Consider the following 15128-nt stretch of genomic DNA (forward strand, 5'->3'; position numbering starts at 1 on the left):
CCTCCCCTTGATATTCAACGGCATTACCCATTGCCGAATCCCCCACTTTCTACATCCTGGGGGTCACCATTGACCAGAATCTTAACTGGACCAGCCACATAAATACTATGGCTACAACAGCAGGTCAGAGGCTGGGTATTCTGCAGCGAGTGACTCACCTCCTGACCCCCAAAGCCTTTCCACCATCTACAAGGCACAAGTCAGGAGTGTGATGGAATACTCTCCACTTGCCTGGATGAGTGCAACTCCAACAACACAAGAAGCTTGACACCATCCAGGGCAAATCAGCTCCCTTGATTGGCACCCCACCTTAAACATTCGCTCCCTCCACCACCGGTGCCAAGGTTTCTTCGACAGCACCTCCCAAACCCGCGACTTCTACCACCTAGAAGGAAAAGGGCAGCAGGTGCATGGGAACACCACTACCTGCACATTCCCCTCCAAGTTACACATCATCCTGACTTGGAAATATATCGCCGTTCCTTCATCGCCACTGGATTAAAATCCTGGAACTCCCTACCTAACAGCACTGTGGGAGTACGTTCACCACCCGGACTGCAATGATTCAAGGCGGCTCACCACCACCTTCTCAAGGGCAATTAGGGATAGGCAACAAATGCTGGCCTTGCCAGCGACACCCACATCCCATGAATGAATAAAAAAAAACTCACCATTATAATTCTGTCAACAATCATTCACTGTAAAGCTAAATGGGGTACTTTATAAAACATGATATAGTATTATAGAACTTGACATAATTATTTGGCACAGAACATGAAGCCAGACATTTAAAGGAACATGGAAACCTTACATTCACAGGTTGGGACCTGGCCATCCCAACCATCAGCTGTACACAATCGATAGTTCCGACCCACCATCTGGTACCTGGAGAAACAAAAACATGCCACTGTATAAAATCAAAGCAAAAAACAACCTGACAAGTGAACTGAAAGTTAAATGCAACAATAGAACAGCATCTTGCAGAGGAAAGAAATCGAAGGGCTGCACTATTAACTATCCACACATTGCTTTGGTATAGTAACAAAAAGCTAATAAGGGTTCTGGGTTACATTAGCACAGGGGCACATTGAAAATCAAAACATATTCTACTATTATTGTACAAAGTGTTGGTCAGAAATCATATCAAAGACCGAATGTAATTCAGGTCTGTTAGTCTTACAGGAAGGATATTGGTGCTTCTTGGCTCACAGTGCCGAATCACAGTTTTCATAGAATCATACAGCACAGCAAGAGGCCATTCAGCCCTTCGTGCCTCTGCTGGCTCTTTGAAAGAACTATCCAATTAATCTCAGCCCCCTTCTCTTTCCCCATAACCCTGCGATTTTTTTCTTTTCAAGCATATATCCAATTCCCTTTTGAAAGTTACTATTGAATCTGCTGCCAACACCCTTTCAGACAATGCATTCCACATTATAACAACTCACTGCATAAAAAAATTCTCATCTCCCCTCTGATTCTTTTGCCAATTATCTTAAATCTGTGTCCTCTGGCTACTGACCCTCTTGTCAGTGGAAACAGTTTCTCCCTATCCACCCTGTCAAAACCCTTCATAATTTTGAACAATTCTATTAAATCTCCCCTTAAACTTCCCTGCTCTAAAGAGACAATCCCAGCTTCTCTAGTGTCTTCACATACCTGAAGTCCCTCATCTCTGGTATCATTCTAGTAAATCTCCTCTGCACCCTCTCCAAGGCCTTGACATTCTTCCTTGAGTGTGGTGCCCAGAATTGAACTCTTTACTCCAGGTGAGGCCTAACAACTGATTTATATAGGTTTAGTATAACTTCCTTGAGGTTTTGAGGAACCAGCAGAAACAAACCTCCCATGTTGAACCCAGATTGCAGATCTATAGATCAATCATAAATTAAATATTGTAATTGTTCTCAAAGGAGTTTGGATACCCTCAACCTACTGCTGGTCAGTGGGTGAAAGTTCACAGCATAAATGGCATATTACTTAGCACTAATTGGACAATTATGTTAATAATGTGAGTAGAATGTATAAAACTACTACCCACTGCTTCACATTAAGTTACAAGCCTCACGTAATGGCCACATGGATGGCTGTCTTCAGAATTGTAGACAAATGGTATTGGTCATCTTAGGCCAACATGGAGATACTGCGGACTGCTCTCACCTTATTCACAAAGTTAAAAATATAAACCTTCACCAAAACTATTCAGCAATCTGAGTAAAGACAACTCACCCTTCTTCACAATAAAAAATAACGTTGCTTGTAGTATTTGGTGTCTCGTAATAACCATTCAGAATCTCTCCTGGATTACCACAGTTCATTGCTACATAGAAAAAACAGAAATATTACAAAATACCAGCAGTTCAGGTAATTTTTTTCAAATGTAATTCACAGGAATTTAGCATTAATATATTAAACGATTACCAGATTCTCGCAATTCTGGAATTCATTTTTAAAATGTTAGCAAAAATATTTACGTGTGTGTGTCTGTGTGTGTGGCAAAGCTAGGGCATGATGAAATCTGATAGTGTATAACTTTAAAGTGGTAAGGGTTCTCTTTTCTCATTCGGTCATTGAAAAGTACTCAATTTCAGTTGTTAAAAACTCTTTTGGAGTGAAGAGAATCAAGAAAGAAATGAATATGCCAATGTCTACTGGGAAGTACAAAAAAGTTAAAAAGATTTGTCAAGCATTGCACATGGGTGTCGAGATTGAGTGCAGTATTCATGTCAACCAGGGTTAAAGAACAAGGGATAATTGGACCTATGTGGGACACAGGAGGAGGCAGATATGAAGGGAGGAACAAGGGAACGCGGAAAGGGAGAGAGGCAGATTAAAAGGGGTGGGTGCAGAGGGAGGAAGAGCAAGGTGGGGGGGGGGGGAAGGAGAGAGAGAGGAGAGAAGGGGAGGGGAAGAGGAGGGGTGTAGGAGAGGGGGATGTTTTAAAAAAAAAAATCGGGACTACAACTTTATTAAACATTTTTGCACCAAGTCTAAAAACCCACCTCTACTAGGATGGCTGCCAGGGTGGATAAGAGACAAGCAATTGTACTGTTTGCAAAGCCACCCGGTGGCCTGAACATGGAACTACATATTAATGGTCGAATCCAATTAAAAACATGATAGGTTCAAACCTGTTCTACCCTAATTAACACTTAAAATCCCATTCGGACTGTTGACAAAGGACTTTAGAATGCAAAGATAACAAGACATACTGATTTTAATAATATTCTAGTTGATCTGTGGCATGACTTTTACCTGGAGCGGGGAACTCAGTGGGTGGTTAATCACTTGGGAAAACCAGAAGTATATAACAACAACTTGCCTTTAACGTAGTAAAACATCCCAAGGCGTTTCACAGGAACGTTATCAAACAAAATTTCACACCAAGCCACATAAGGAGGTATTAGGACAGATGACCAAAAGCTTGGTCAAAGAGGTAGGTTTTAAGGAGCGTCTTAGAGGAAAGGCAGCACCCAGGTTCTCAGACGCATCCCTTGAAGTACTGCTGGGTGCTGTGAGAAGCAGAAGGGAGGCCTTGTACCCAAGTGATCGGAGGAAGAAACCTGGTTCTGCCACCAAGAAGGCGTGGCTGGAAATGGCAGGAGAGGTCAGCAGGAGCACGGTGCCCAGGACTTGGCTTCAGTGCAGAAAGCGTTTTAATGACCTAATCAGGTTAGGAAAAGTGAGTACATTTGCTGATTCACCTACATCCTGTGTTGTGCCACACCCACCATCTCACTCAGTGTTGGCCTGCTCCGTCACATCACGCCTCACACCCACTTAAGTTTCAGCATTAACCATCCTTCACTTTCTATGTACTTCTTCACTTCCCCAATTATGCACCCACCACTGCCACTCATCCTAATCCTGATGCAATGTGATGCATCTGTCTGATAGTCAGCCTCACCCAAAGCAACGCATCCATCAAGTGAATATGGTACCTTCAGTCATTCACGGGTCTGTTCTTCCTCCCCTTGTAAGAGAAGAGAGTGCAAAACGCAAGGGAGAGGACGAGGCCTGAAGGTGGATCACCACAAATAGTGCAGCTAACAGATGCTGATGAAGAGGCCATGGAAATAAGTGAGACAGTTGCATCCCTATCCATCAGAGATGGAGAGACTGGGAACTCGCAAATGGCTGGTGACAGAACTTTAACATCTTTCACACATATGATGAATTTATTTCATCAATGACCGAACTGTGACAGACCACAGTATGGTGATTGGAAAGATTGTCACTTTGTCGATGAATAATTAATATCGCTTTCAGGGCCTTCACCAGTTCAAGAATGTGGCAAGATGGAAGACATCGATTCCTCAGAGGACCTCATTCCTTCTGAGGGTGCTCCGTCACGGGACATACAGCCATGCACCAGCGCAGACACTGTCGCTTCGGTGGGTCCTGTTAGCCATATAGTTGGGTTGTCACCCAGTAATTTACCACTCACAAGTGAGCACGAGCAGACGCTGAGTAGAATTCTTTGAAGCTGGTCACATGCTATCTAAACATTAAACGAGTGACCAGCTGGTCACACGCTATCTGAACAATAAGCAAGTGACCAGCTTCAAAGAATTCTACTCAGTGCCAAATTTGCAATTAGTTGTCGATGCCTTTATACTCCAGAATTTTAGCTTCCTTTTCTCTCCCTCCCCCCCCTTACCCTTTCCACTCTCTCCTCCTTTCCCTTTCCCCTCCCCCCACTCCCCTCTTCCGAAGGCCGTGGTCGAGGATTTTCTGACAGCTGGAAGATATTCAAAAGTTCAGCAATGTTACAAGTGGATTTGGGTTGGGACGGGACAGGCAAGAAAAAGGTAACACATGTTTCCTCTCAACCTTCATGATCCAGTTTCAAATCAGGCCCAGTCTGATGGGACTGAAATCTCTTCTGTTGGCTGCAAGTATCCTGTTGAAAGTGAGCTCGCGCTGTATCAATCCAGTTCCCACTGTTTCCCACAGATTTAAACTAGCAGATCTCCCATGGCATTCCTTCCCTTGACTCAGATTATTTTTATGCAGGAGAGTAATTCTGGGACTATGAAACATTAGAGGGACTGGGAGCTCTCACACACATGCAGCACAATAGATAAAAAAATCCACAAAGCAGCAAGAAACATAAAAAAATACAGTATACATGTGATCATTCAATATTATTTTAATTGCTAAAAACTGTTGAATTAAGCAATGCAAATAACACAGCAACTTAGCATTTAAAATAAATTACAGCTATTTCATAATTTGAGTTAAAAGACACTGATTTAAGGGAAGTACAATGTGAAGAGAAAAAAGTCAAAATTTATAACACATAAAATAAGCTTTAACAGAAAATAAGGCACAAATGTGCAAGAGCATACTGCTATGCCTCCACTTTAAATAATAACATTTTACTGTATCGTAACAGTATAAAATATCACAAGGTGCTTCACATTAGAGAGGGTCCACATTGAGCAGCAATGAAAGAATTAGGGGAGAAGATGAGATGTCTGGTTGAAAAAGACGGATTTTGAGGAGGGGTGACAAAAGAAACAACAACGCAGAAAGTTTTAGGCAGGGAGTTCCCAGGAGTAGAACTGAGACGGCTAAAGGTTCCACACCAAAACAGAAGCAGAGGAAGGGAGAACAATGCATAGGAGACTGGATGTGGAGATGCCAGTGATGGACTGGGGTTGACAATTGTAAACAATTTTACAACACCAAGTTATAGTCCAAGTTATAGTCCAACACCAAGTTATAGTCCAACTGTTGGACTATAACTTGGTGTTGTAACATTGTTTACAATAGGAGACTGGAGACAGAGGACTGTACGTTGCAAACTGGAATATAGGGCTACAGGAGGTTGTGGGGATCAGGAACAGCAATACCATGTAGGGATTTACAAATGAGGAATGGAATTTTGAGTTCAGTGTGTTAAGGGACAGGGAGCCAATGGATATTTGCGAAGACAGTTGTGATAGGAAAAAGCACTTGCATTAAGTAAAGCAAAAAAAGAGGTAGAACAACTGTTACATGCCTATTTAATTTCTTTTGGAAACAGCTTTCTGATAAAAAATTGGTGCTCAGAAAATCAGAAGAAACCAGCATTCGCGACGGGAGGTTGTATACGTGCAATATTTTAAACAAAAACTTACCTTTGCATGTTGGTGGGTCCTTGTTCCACTGTCCAGTTGGTGTACAAACAAGTTCTTTTGCACCAATCAATGAATATTCATCATTACATGAATATTTTGCCACCATCCCATATTTCCAGTGCTCTCCATAGGGTGGTGATGGAGCTCTCCCATTAGTAATAGGTGGAAGATCAGCACATGTGATAGCTGAAGAAAAATTAAATTCAGGTAATGTCCTGGACAAACTGTCAAATCAAAAAATTCAGGGATTCAAAACATACATCTCAGTGGCACAGCATTCTGGTGAAATGATATACTGCAGCACAGAGTAGGGCCTGGATATTCCTCTCTCGGCTCTTTCTTACTCACACCAACATCTCATCTCAGTTGGATATGTTTTTTTTTGAGAGGACACGGGAATGGGGAGGGGAGAGACAGAAACAGTTCTGATGAAGGGTTATACCTGAAACATTAACTATTTTCCTTTTCCCACGGCTGAGTGTTTCCAGTATTTTCTGCTTTTGTTTGAGGAATTATCATTATTTGCAGCGAAAGGAGAAAAATACAAACACTGGGGGAAGATTTCCTCTGTACTTTGTACATAACAAAATCACAAACTCGTTCATTCTAAATAGATTCACGATTTTGTTGCAGATAACAAAGAGAAAACCTGCCCCTCATTGTCTAAATTCAGATGCCTTGCTTGATCAAAAAGATAGCTGTCAGCCAGGTATTCAAGGTTATTTATTGTGTATTGAAAAGCATATTCAGATTCAGGAAACCAAAAGTACTTTACATGGAATCACACAACAGCTACAATTTCATAGGTTACATTGAACTTACTGAACGAATTTTACTCTTCCTGCGCCTGGTCAAATTGGAGCACATGGACACAACGTAGAGAGGAAAATTGGGCGGGGAGGAGCACATGCCCATAAGAGGACTTGACTGATTTTCCATCTATTTAAATTAATGGGCAGAAAATTGGGTGTGGTCTCTGATGGACATGTAATTCCCTGCCCAGTACCCCCCGCCCAATTTTCCTCAATGCATTGCACCCAGGTGATCCAATTCGCCCAGGAATATTAACAGGGAACTCTGCTCCACTGGGTCCTTATTTAAATAATTGCCTCAAGTTAACAGGCCATGATGTGTTATTGAACAGATTTAGAGTTTTCTTTTGCCTATCACAAAATCCTGCATCTATTTAGTTACAACTCAAATTAGGGGAAGGGTGAATGGTGGTAGGAAGATGGGAAGTTGTACAAGAAAAAAAATGCATCTTCAGCAACTGCTGAGACAATGACATCTGGTTTAATACAAAAATAACTATAGTATCACGAGATTATCATCATTACTATGAATTTATAGTTCAACAGAAATAACAGACTACAGAAAAAAACCCTCAAATAATAGAACTGTAAGCTCAGATCCTTCATTAGCTGTGGAATTATTTGTCATGGGAATGGAAAACAAGCCGAGAGTCGACAGTATAATAAGATTAAAAAAACGCAATTGGCAATTAACCCCATGAAACCATTCCTTCTGCCGGCCATGTACAATCTCCCCATCATAACTTTGAGGGCAATCTGCGACTGTAAAGCTGAATGGAGAAGTTCATAAAAAATTTCCCAATGCATGCTCACATCTGCATAATTGCAGTGGACAGGCACTTTCACTTGCCCATTGATGCTACTGCTGATTCCAGCTGATTTCCCAGGGTCAGCTAATGTGCACTGGAGAACTGCCGGTGATTGAGCGTAAGTGGTTGGGGGAGGGGGAATGAAAACTGATAAGCTTACAGGATTTAAAGGCCGGGCCATTACAGCATTGGAGAGGGGACAAGAAGTCATGGCACTCGGAAGACATACGGAAGAGTGCTTTTGATTTCAGTGAAGTAGATGCAGATATATTAATGGAAGCTATAAGAGCAGGACTGTTTGGCACGCTGGGAAAGAGACCATTTTGGGCTGCAGTGGAGGGAGGTAGCTGAAGCTGCCACTTCCACAACCCCAAAATCAGCAACGCAGTGCAGGAAAAAATTTAATGATTTGATCTGGCTGGGCAAAGTAAGTGCCTCATCAACTCCAGTAAAGGCGGCCATAATAAGCGCACAGACACTACAATGATATAATTGCACTATTAAGTATGAAGGGAAACTTACTGGTGAGAGGCCTCATATTAATTCTTGTTATTCTGTACTCTCATTGATGAGATTCCTCCAGATACGAAAGATGAAATGGAGGCAGGGGAGCCCTCTCACTCTGGTTGCCATCCTGCTAGAACACCTGACAACATTTATAAAACAGGAGCCACTAGAAACATCTATTCTGGTCAGCTGGGTCCTTACTGTCAAAACTGCATTGCTTGTTTCGGTGCATCTGTTTGCAATTGATTGTTTCTGTGTGACTTTCGTCATGTTGGACCAGAAGGCTTTTTGACAGCTACTTAAAGTTGTGTTGCAGTTTTCTTTCAGAATCTTAGTACAGTTTTTCCTGCCACACCAATGAGTCAGTACTCTAACCTAGGAAAATTTGGCATGTGAAGCCAACGTTCCAGATCAGGATTTCAGATGTTTTTAAATGCAATTCACAGAAATTTATTAAGATGAAAAACTACTATACAATTAAAATATCAGGTTTTCTGAATTCTGCAGTTTATTTGCAACGCAAGTACAAGATTCACTCCAATACCCCACAATTTAAGGGGCTCTAGCTTCAGGCCACATATAAAAAAAACTATTATTAGGGGGAATTTTAACTTCCAAGTGGAAAGCTGGCGGGACGTACGGGCTGACTACCTGGGTACCATAGTGGGAGGCCCATTCCATTTTAATGGCTAAGCCTCATTAACATCCAGCCAGCCAGCTGCTTGGCACGGAAAGGAGGAAGTAGAAAGAAAACAGAAACCGGGGGTGGGGGGGAAGACTTCCTCTTTATATTATTGCAAGGGAATCGTTAAACTACTCTTCATAAACAGGACCATCATTTCATCATGCATAGCACACAGAAGAACTCTGCCCCTTTCAAATGCCTTGCTCGACCAAATAGGTTAAACGCTTCAGTCTGATTTTTCATGGTTATTTACTTTTAGTCATAGATTCAGGAACCTAAAAGTACTTTACATAGAATTGCACAACAGCTACAATTTCATAGGTTATATTGGAATTACCATCTGCTTATTTAAGTACTGCCACAAAAATTAACTGGAAATTAAGTATGAATGAAATAAGTAAACTGATGTACAGATTTCTTTCCTCATTACAAAAACATGAATCGATTTAGTTACAACTTAATTCGGTGGGCACAGCAAGGAAATAACAAAGATCAAACTGCATCTTGATATTGAGCAGCTGCTGAGGCATAATGACCTCAGGTTCAACACATCATCTCATGTGGTTGGCATTATCACGATAAATCCAAGTGCCATTTATGTTTTTTTTTATGGACAGTTTTTGGGAAAAAAACTCAATTAATAGACCTGTTGGTTTAGTTTTCAACCTGCCTTATTAGTTGTCACCATGGGAATGAAAAACAGGCCAAGAATTCACATGTTAATAAGATAAAAAAAAGCACTAAGCAGCCCATGAAAAATATGAAGCCAACAGGGTTCTACCTGTGCCCAATGGGTGAGGCAGCATTCAACGCCTGCATGTCCTCTGCTGGTGCCTCAATTTTGTGACGCCAGTACCATACTGCAGAACTCTCCAACAAGCCTTCAATCAGTGGAAGTGTCAGATAATTGCCCATATGGTAGTGATGAACCAACACTAAGATACAGGTACCAGACTCTGAACTGCCCTCTGAAATGGCCTAGCAAGTCACTCAGTTGTATCAAATCACTCCTGTGATTCAAGAAGACAGTCCACTACCACCTTCTCAGGGGAAGTAGGGATTGATAGCGACGCCCACATCCCCAGAATGAATTATGAAAAAACACTTCTGTGTTGTGAGTCTGCCTGACTGACATTAATTCATGCATGAGTAATAATTTCATCCAAATCAACACTGAGAAGACGAATGCCAATGTTTTCAGGTCCTGTCATATGTTCTGCTTGTTTCCCATTGACTCCATCGCCCTCTCCAGCCATTTGTTCTGGCTAAGTCAGACTGTTGAAAACATTTGCAGCCTGTTTGATCAAAATTTGAGTTTCAAATCTCACATCTTATCAATCACCAAGTCTGCTCATTTCCACCTCCACAACATCTCCTGCCTCCACCCCCACTGCAGCTCCACTACTGCCGAGACCCTTTTGCACACCTTTGTTACAATTGACTCAATATTTCCAACATCCTCCTTGCTGGTCTCCCATTCTCCTCCCTCCATGAATACCAATTCATTCAAAATACATGCCTAATACCAGCCCACCCTTACTGACCCATATTGGCTATCCGCCCCCCATTCCTTGAATTTAAAATCCTCACTCTGGTTAAGTGCCCCCATGACATCGCTCTATCCTACCTTATCAGTCACCTTGCTTTACCTCTGCTCTGGCAGCATTTGGTCCCCCAACTCTGTCCTGCCCCCGACCCTCACTTCATCCCACCACAGGTGGAAAAGCCTTCAGCCACCTTAGCCCCACACTACTTTTATCCCAGAGCATGGTAATTGCATGACAGTCTCAAAGGGGGACAACAGAGATGGCAGGTTGGGAAATTAAAAATTCAGATTCGTGCAGTTGGAGATGCTTTTTTATAATTGGGGCTGATTTAAATCCTTAGGGCATAGCAGAGGATACATTATACAGTATCTGGCCATTCCAGACGTGATAAATGCCTGAAATGATGTGGTTACTGGGTGACAAAAGTGGGAAAAAATGTCCTGTTTCACATCACTGAATTTTGTAACATGACAGGAAGCAAAAAAGATTGAATTCAAAGGGAGTATTTTGTATCCTCATAATTCTGGAGGGTTCCATTTATTAACAAGTGTCAGCTTGGTTCAGTTGCAAGCACTCCCCACTACTAAGTTAAAAGTTTATCAGTATGAACCCCACTCCAGGACTGGGGGGTCACAATTTAAGCTGACATTCCAACGCAGTAAGGGAATACTACCTTAAAAGAGGTGTCATCCTGAGATATTCAGATGGTTAAAAGATCCCATGTGTCCCAAGCAGTCTCTTTGGGCTCTCTCAACACAATCAAGGGGTTTATTGTACCATTGTAGCTCTGAAGGAATTGTTCTAGAAAACATGTAACCTAATTGGTACAAAGTAAAACTGTATCACATCTTGACCGAATATTACAGGTAAAAAAGTGGGAACATGATCGTTCTGACATTCTAGCATTACCATCGCCGAATCCCCCACCACCAACATCACGGGGGTCACCATTCAACAGAAACTTAACTGGACCAGACACACAAATACTGTGGCTACAAGAGCAGCTAAGAGGCTGGGTATTCTGCAGTGAGTGACTCATCTCCAGACTCCCCAAAGCTTTTCCACCATCTACAAGGCACAAGTCAGGAGTGTGATGGAATACTCTCCACTTGCCTGGATGCGTGCAGCTCCAACAACACTCAAGAAGCTTGACACCATCCAGGATAAAGCAGCCCACTTGATTGGCACCTCATCCACCATCCTAAACATTCATTCCCTCCACCACCGCTGCGCCGTGGCTGCAGTGTGCACCATCAGCATCAGATACAATTCAGCAACTCGCCAAGACATCTTCGACAGCACCTCCCAAACCCTCGACCTCTACTGCCTAGAAGGACAAGGGCAGCAGGCGCACTGGAACACCACCACCTGCACGTTCCCCTCCAAGTCACACACAATCCGGACTTGGAAATATATCGCTGTTCCTTCATCATCGCTGGGTCAAAATCCTGGAACTTCCTTCCTAACAGCACTGGGCGGGTACCTTCACCACACGGACTGCAGCGGTTCAACAAGGCAGCTCACTACCAACTTCTCAGGGCAATTGGGGATAGGCAATAAATACTGGCCTTGCCAGCAACGGCCACATACCATGAATTAATAAAAATAAATAGCGGGATCATGCTCGAAATTGAAGTTATTTTTTAATAACCAGCAGATTGTAGGTGGGAGTACCAAAGTATCAGAAATTTTACCAACTTTAAATTAAGAAAGGTTCTCTGTTCTACAGGCTTATTCAGTCCCACTCTGAGGTACACAATTAAGTGGAGACTTTAAGATTTAAGCATTGCAGTTTAGTTCTAAACCAATTTACGTTTGGCTAAAACATTACACTTCTGTAACAAAAAGTTTAATTTTTTCAGCAAACCATTCCGTCAGTTTGTGTGACATTGCAAAGCTTGCATACGATCAGAGCGAGGGAGCACGGAGTAGCAGCTATCGACAAGAGTCTGGTTTCGACAGAGTCCATAATTGGGAATTTGGTGAGTGAGGGGATTCAGTGCAGTAAGGGGCGTGGTGCATTTGTTTAGACAGCGGAGAGGAGCGTACCGAGAGCAGGACACAGCAACGTCGGGCATCATTTTAGCACCCGCTATCGGGTGCGTTCCTGGCAGGGGGGCTACGAAAATCGGGGAATCCCGGAGCGGATTCGGAGCCCGGCTCCAACCCGCCCACTTCCGGGTTCCCCACTGACGCGCCGGCGTGCGCGCGCAGCCCCCGCAGGTGGGAATCCCGCAGGTAATTAAAGCCAGCGGGATGCCACTTGAAAGTATTTATGTTGCTTGTTCAGGTCATTTACAGACCTGATTGAGCTGTTTCATTAGGAGGGGTGGGATTTTACACTGAACTGAGACTGTTTCCCATACTGGGGGAAACACTCCCAGTTCAAACGGAGGTGTTGCAGCCAGCAGCCTGTGGGAGCTGCAAAGGTCCATTCGACAGGTGGCCACTCCGTCAAATTGGACAAAGGTTGGCCTCCACCACCCTCCTCCTAACAAGAAAATTAACCGACCTGGAACCGCAACCCCGGTGTGAGGACACACTTACCTACCTTGCGGACCCCCTCAGATGTACATCTTCTGGATGGGGGCCGCCGTAGCTGCAGTCATGACCTCCTCGGAGGGCGAATAGCATCACCAGCCTCGCCGTCCACCTCTGACACGTGGAGCTCCACAACAGAGTGCTGTGACACATCCACCTGTACAGCAGGAGGGAGGGCAACTGCAGAGAGAGATGCGTCGCAGAGGGCACTACCCTCGCCACAGGGTCCACAGACAGAGGCTCAGCTTCCTGGACCTCTCTGAGCAGCAGTGCGCACGGAGGCTCAGAGTCACTCGACATGTAGTCGTGGATATCTGCAGCCTCCTTCATGCCGAGCTGCTCCCGGCTGGCCCGAGCACCATCTTCTTACCTGTCGCTGTCAAAGTCACCACTGCCCTCCACAACTTCTCCTCCGCATCCTTCCAGTTTGCCACCTGGGACATCGCCGACGTCTCTCAGTCGTCTGCACAAAACAGCCCTGCTAATACACCTACACCTACTTTGCAGTGACACAATGGGTGGCATCAGTTGTGGGTCTTCATAGTGATCCTCAGGAAAGGGTATTATTGCACAAACCAGACAAGATTTGCAAAGACGTGGCAGTAGTGGTGCCAATATAATATGTAATGTGAGTTGGTCAGAAATTCAATATAAGTAACAACCATGACAAACCCTCAAACACCCTTGTGCATCCCCTTCATGCTCACGACACGTTTGCCTCACGCTGCCTACTGCACATATGTGATGCATGCCCTGTGGCTGCAGCACAGGTAGTGGCAGGTTGAGTGAGGCTGACCGTGAAAGAGATGCACGAGAGGGTGAGTATGAGATAGAGCCATGAGATTGTATGAGGATTGGGTTGAGTGGTAGTGGCGGGATGAGTACTGGCAAGGTGAGTAAGTGCAGGTAAGATGAGGATGAGGTTTGAGTGGGTATGAGGGGTGATGTGACAGAGTAGTGTTGGCAGTGCAGAAGGAGGTGTGGGGTGGGGGCGGTGATGTGGCAGATGGAGTGTAGGGGAATGAGTAAGTGTACTCACTTTGGCTGACCTACTGAGGTCATTAGACCGCCTCCTGCACTGTATGCAGGTGGGCGATATGTTGGTGGTGCAGGTGACCTCCTCTGCCACCTCAAGCCAGGCCTTCCTGGTGGCAAAGGCAGGCCGCTTCCTCCTGCCCGCCGGGGGGGAAGATCTCTGTCCTCCCCCTCCTCCTCACCCCATCTAATGATACCTGGAGTGAGGCATTATTAAACTGGGAGCAGCCTTCCCTCTGGGCTGCTCCATGCTGTAATTTTTTCTATTTGTTGCAGCATCTGTCAGTGGAGGACTGCCCCTTTAAATAGAGCTCCTCCAGCTGACAGAACTTACTGCACATGCGCAGCCCGCCCGACGCGCAGATCAGCAGTGGGGAACCCGGAAGACCAGGTAAGTGGACCCAATTGGGCTGCGATCGCACGGGGGGCAGACTAATTTCACCGGGCGCATAGCCCCCCCGCCGCGAACCCGCAGCCCTGCTAACATCGAGCCCAGTGAAACAAAACTGCAGTGTGACGTCACAGGTAAGGCAGGTAGTGGTTGGCGGTGAGTATCTCTTCTGTTTTCTTCTTTCTTCGGACTGTATACTAAGTAACTTATAGCATAAAACTAATTTTTTTTTTAAAAAAGAACTAAAAACTTAATTTAATAAAATAAACAAGGCCAGTATTTGGTTCAACCTAAAAATAATTTGATTGAAATTGTAGTAATCAATTAAATAAATAAGATAGTTATGACAGGGCAGGAGATGTGTTGCAGCTGCAATATGTGGGAGCTACTGGGCAGTTTTGTCCAGGGTGACTACATCTGCGGTAAATGTCTGCAGCTCAAGGAACTTTGGCTCCGAATTGAGGGGTTGGAGTCCGAGCTGCAGACATTCCGAGGCATCAGGGAGGGAGAAAGTTACCTGGACACTTTGATCCAGGAGGCAGTCACGCCCCTTAGATTAAATACTGTAGAATTGGCACGTAGTCAGGGACAGGAGGGTGTGACTGCGAGTGAGGCAGGTAAGGGGATCCAGGAGGTAGCATTGCAGGAGCCTCAGCCTCTGCACTTGTCCAATAGATAC

General features: G+C 44.2%; 1 protein-coding gene across 3 annotated transcripts in view; it reads right to left on the reverse strand.

Moving 5' to 3' along the window:
• LOC137344485 (sushi, von Willebrand factor type A, EGF and pentraxin domain-containing protein 1-like) overlaps window positions 1–15128 on the reverse strand; it is a 128089-nt gene that overhangs the window by 26403 nt on the left and 86558 nt on the right. For all 3 annotated transcript variants that reach the window (XM_068007492.1, XM_068007491.1, XM_068007490.1), the window contains 3 exons: window positions 6123–6308; window positions 2227–2317; window positions 812–885 (listed from right to left, as the gene is read on the reverse strand). In XM_068007492.1, coding sequence (XP_067863593.1) covers window positions 812–885; window positions 2227–2317; window positions 6123–6308 — 351 coding nt within the window. The remainder of the gene's footprint in view (window positions 1–811; window positions 886–2226; window positions 2318–6122; window positions 6309–15128) is intronic.

Source organism: Heptranchias perlo, chromosome 27, assembly GCF_035084215.1.
Source record: "Heptranchias perlo isolate sHepPer1 chromosome 27, sHepPer1.hap1, whole genome shotgun sequence".
Taxonomy (NCBI): Eukaryota; Metazoa; Chordata; class Chondrichthyes; order Hexanchiformes; family Hexanchidae; genus Heptranchias; species Heptranchias perlo.